This window comes from Penaeus japonicus, unplaced genomic scaffold (genome assembly GCF_977035675.1).
Source record: "Penaeus japonicus unplaced genomic scaffold, GWHDUDI00000001_assembly GWHDUDI00000032, whole genome shotgun sequence".
In the NCBI taxonomy this organism is placed as follows: domain Eukaryota; kingdom Metazoa; phylum Arthropoda; class Malacostraca; order Decapoda; family Penaeidae; genus Penaeus; species Penaeus japonicus.
In genome coordinates, this window is record NW_028234434.1 from 3,875,980 (window position 1) to 3,880,979 (window position 5,000).

Below are 5,000 nucleotides of genomic sequence, written 5' to 3' on the forward strand. Positions count from 1 at the left end.
CCTGATGCTAACAAATCATAATGAATAGATTTTTAACTTGGAAATCAGAACTAGTCTCAACCCACACAATCCCACCTAAGAGACTGCTAATCTCAGCTTGCTTTCCGCAGTTACCTGTGCTTTGAACGCAGCAAGAGCCAGTCCGCGAAGAACCTGAAGCTGTCTCTGAAGGACGTCCGGGTGGACAAGGCCAACAGCTACCCGTGGATCCCCGGCGGAGGGATGGCTATCGACATCACGATGGAGAACAGCGGCAAGGTGAGTGACAGTGGGAGGTTAGGACACGTTGACGTCTCCAAATTTTGATATAACTGATTATGCATTTCGTTTAAAAGCGTTATATCTTAAACGGCATGTCAGTGCACGTGAGTGAAAATTAGTAATCACTTTTAAATTTACTTTCGTGACATTTGTTAATGTTCTTACTTGATTCACATTTGATAAGTTGTCTGATTTGGACATCCTTTTGGTATTACAAACATTGTCATTAAGTTTTCATTTCCAAAATTTAGGATTAGAGTCGTACTTTGACCGTATTGGATGACTGTTCTCCATCTGATAACTCCTTCAGGGCTACTTCTTCGCCCCCTTATATTAACCCCCCCCCCCCCCCCCCCCCCCCCCCCCCCCCCCCCCCCCCCCCCCCCCCCCCCCCGGCCCCCCCCCTCCTCCCCCCCTCCTTCCCCCCCCCCCCCCCCCCCCCCCCCTCCCCCCCCCCCCCCCCCCCCCCCCCCCCCCCCCCCCCCCCTCCCCCCTCCCCCCCCCGCCCCCACACCCCCGGGATCCTCAACCGAGACGAGGTCTTCGAAGGCATCATCGAAGGATGCAGGAAGCTGGGGGCCACTTGGTGCGACGCCCTGCCCGTGCAGGACTCGAAGGCATCCAAGGACTCCAAAGACACCAAGGACGGGAAGGAGTCGAAGGATTCCAAGGACGCCAAGGAACAGAAGGAGAACAAAGACAAATAACGATGCGTCATCACGAAGCGGGTGATGAAGAGGCGATGGGTGTTGGAGGACAAGACGGAGAGGCTGGTCCGGTCTCGCCTTAAGTGCAAGAAGCTCGAGAAGACATGACGTCGAGAGGACCTTTAAATACACTTATTTTGTACGACGTGAAGCCTTTCTGATGATACTGTAATATAGCTGGACGACCACCCTTGCCTTTCCACAGTCACCCGTAAGTGAAGAGCCCGTAAGTGAACTCCCGTTTAGGAGAAACGCGAATATCAAACGACCTAGAAACAAGAGATATGACTGCTTTTTGTAAATAAGGGAGAGAGAGAATAAACAATAACAGAATGTTTAGGAACGCCCGAATGCAGTTTTTGTATGGAAGCAAAATTAGCGATAAAAGAAGAAAAAAAAAAAGTTGTCCTGCGCAAGATTGTACCGTAGTTGTTGGTCAGCCATATTTGTATTGCTGTTTGTTCGTGACTGCATAGCTACTGTATTCATCATATCTAGTATGTAAGTTTAAACAATAGGATAATCACTGTAGGCCCGACAGCTGAGCCTCACAAAACAGGGGAGAAAAACTGGGACTGTAGATTATAAACAGTAAATCTCTTTTTGAGAACTTCTTTAGACACGCGGCAAAACACTAACTCTTTCCTGTCATTTTATTTATGGTGCATTATGTGACATGCACGTTTTTGTTTTTATTAATTCTTATACGCAATATATTCGATCTAATTTAGTTTGTGCATAACTAATTTCTCTTGATATTAACTTTGTTTTTGTTACTCATTACTTTTACCATAATCATCATGTTTATCTGCAATTTCCATGATTAGTATTGTTGACACTATTATTGGTATTATTACCATCATTACTATTATCATTATTATTATAACTACCACGCTATTATTGATTAACTTTATCATGATTATCTGCAATTTTCATTATTACTACTGTTGCCATTATTATTGGTATTATTATCATTATCATTATTATCATTATTCTTATAATTACCACATAATTATTGATGGCCATTATCATGTTTATCTACTTTTATCTTTATCGGCGTCATCTATTGTAATCATTATCATTATCATTTTTATATCATAATCATTATAAATATTACTGATACTACTACTATTAGTATCAGTATTAGCATTATTGTAACTACCACACTATCATTAATTTGAATATCATTGTCTTCATCATAACCATCATTATCATAATATCATCATTTAGATCACCACTGGCGTCATTATCAGCAACAGCATAGTCATTATCATCATGTTCTACAACATCACCATACCGCGAAAGTCATCATTATTCCTTTTATAAGGTAATAATGATTTACCCTCAAAGTGATTATATTTCGTATAGTGAGTCTTATAATGATGATTATTTTTATTGTCTCATTTCCATTATCACCTTCACATACATCTATAGTACTATTGAGCATAGTCAGTGCACTCACAATAGCACCTAAGGTCCTCTTCTTTGATTTTCATAGATAGAGTTCTCTCGTAAGGAATCATGCACAATGCCTGTAAACTATAAGCAGATTAAGACATAAAACTAATGTTTCCAACGGTTTCCTTCTCGTCTCAGCCCATCCCTTCCATTTCTCCTAGTTGACTTTGGTTACCGGTTTCCTCCTCTTTGGAAGAGAATCGTGACGCAGCAGATTGATATGTATCGACTCCATAGTGCCATCATGCAATAGGTGAATTGAGAAAGATTTTGATCCAGGATTTAGGTACTGTTGTTGCCTGTACGTCTGGCACCGCACAGGGTACAGGACTTACTTTATACGTAGTGGATGTAGTTAAAAGTGCCAATACCTTTCGTATACTAGTTTTTAAGTGATAAGTCATGGATATGAGGTAATGATATATGTATGATAATGTATGAGTTTCACTGCAACATGGTTAGTAAGCTGAAATACTCTTGGAAAACTAGAGTTTATCAATGAACAAGTCAGCTTCAGGACATGAATTAACGATTGTAAACAAAAGTCTTATTCGAACTGATAAATATGCAGATTCTGACTTCGGGGGAGGGGGGGGGGGTATACTGTGGATTTCATGGCTTGCTTTCAACAGAGATGAGGCTTCCAGTAATTATATACATTTCAAGCATCTTAAAGAAAGAGTCAAACAATTATTCATCATCGTGTTGTAAAATCAAAGGTTGACACGCCCACCAACAATAACAAAATCATATATCATCTTCATAAATAATGAACATATTCTAGAAAAAAAAAAGAAATACAAATGATTAGCTTCCGTTAGAAGAAGATACAAATAATTTACGATGTTCACCGTTAATAACTGCAGTTGCATGTCTCACCATACATCTCAGACCGAGAACTGACAAGGAGCCCCAGCTCTTTCGGCCTCGTAAGCTGTACATATCTGTATAGGAATTAGCATATTGCAAGGATGACCGTTCTCTGCGAACTCATCCAGATTCATGACATTTAGAGACCATATCCTTAATTAAGAGAATGTGAAGTATGATGAAATATGATGATAACCCCAAGCCCCGATATGGATGTTTTTCACAATGGTTGTATCTTATTGCTGATTCACCATACTATCTCTCTTCATTGATGAAAACAGTAATAGTAACAACAGATGATGATGATGATAACAAAACAGTCAATCAGTGTGATGACCACATGATTATTTGTTTTTTTAGTAATAACACCATTACTGTTATCATTATGATTAACATTATTAATATCAGTTTTGTAATCATTGTTTATAATCATTGTATTGTCATTCATTCTATAATTATTATAATTTTCTTTAGTGTCATTATTATAATTATCATTAGTGTCATAATGATTATTATTATCATCCTCATATTTATTATTATCTAGTTCTCCTTTATACTATCATCATTGCTATTCTTTTATGATTATCATTGTTATTTGTGATTACTAACATTAAAACGATCATTATTGTCATTGCAATGATCTTTATTGCTGTTATTTTCATTAGTATAATTATTGTCATAATTATTATTACTATCACTATTATTTGTATTTTTAACACTGTAATCATAATCATTTTTATCCATTATTTATATGACTCATCCTTTTTACTACTATTATCCTTATTATAATAGTTATCATTAGTGTTATTTTTCTGATTATCATTATTATTTCTATAATTATCTTTACTATAACGGTTATCATTATTGTAATCATAATAATACTTATTGAAACTATTATCAATATCGTCATAACTTTTTTATCAATATACTTATTGATACTATAATTGCCCTCATCATTATCATTATTACTATTACGATCGTCATCATAATCTGAAATTTCTTCTCTTATTTCTTCTTATAATTATACTCTCACTATCATTACTGTGTCATTGTTTACTTTTGTCGCTGTAATGGTTGGTATTATTATGATTGTCATGTTTAAATGATATCATCAATTTTATTTTCATTATTATTAATAATGCTATTATTATAATTACTGTGACTGATATTAAATGTTATTATTAGCATTATCGTTATCATAATTATCTTATTCTGTATCATTACAAATAATCATCTCCCTTATTTTGCTTAGTATTTTATTTTATTTTTTTTCTAATCACTTCCTGTCCGTGTATTTAAATTGTTAATTATTACTTGTTTGATAATCTGATATGATGGGTACCGGTAAGTCATTTCGTTTTTACTGTTAGGTTAATTCATAACTTGGATAGTTTTCAAGTTTCATTGATAGATTAATTAAAATGAACATTGCAGGATATCTGTTTACATAAATGACCTAGGATGTTGGTAATTGCAATTACGCATTCTTGACCTATTTGTGTATCTTCCATTGATGCATTTTCCTTCGTATTTCAGTGACCTCTCTTTCCTATTTCAGGATCCCTGTATCATATAACATAGCTTCCTATTTTGTGTAATAAGTACCGAGATCCCAACAAGTCTCGGGGTTCTTATCCTACAACCTTATTTTGCGGATCCTTCTCCGTAAACCTCTTTTCCATCATTTTGATTATTTAATCGGTA

General features: G+C 36.2%; 1 protein-coding gene across 1 annotated transcript in view; it reads left to right on the forward strand.

The window, feature by feature from the left end:
* Positions 1-5,000, forward strand: part of LOC122251405 (uncharacterized) — a 158,149-nt gene that overhangs the window by 153,037 nt on the left and 112 nt on the right. The window contains exons 13-15 of the mRNA XM_086556295.1: positions 111-258; positions 572-584; positions 778-5,000. The exon at positions 778-5,000 is cut by the window's right edge and continues 112 nt beyond it. Coding sequence (XP_086412421.1) covers positions 111-258; positions 572-584; positions 778-968 — 352 coding nt within the window. The 3' untranslated portion in view covers positions 969-5,000. The remainder of the gene's footprint in view (positions 1-110; positions 259-571; positions 585-777) is intronic.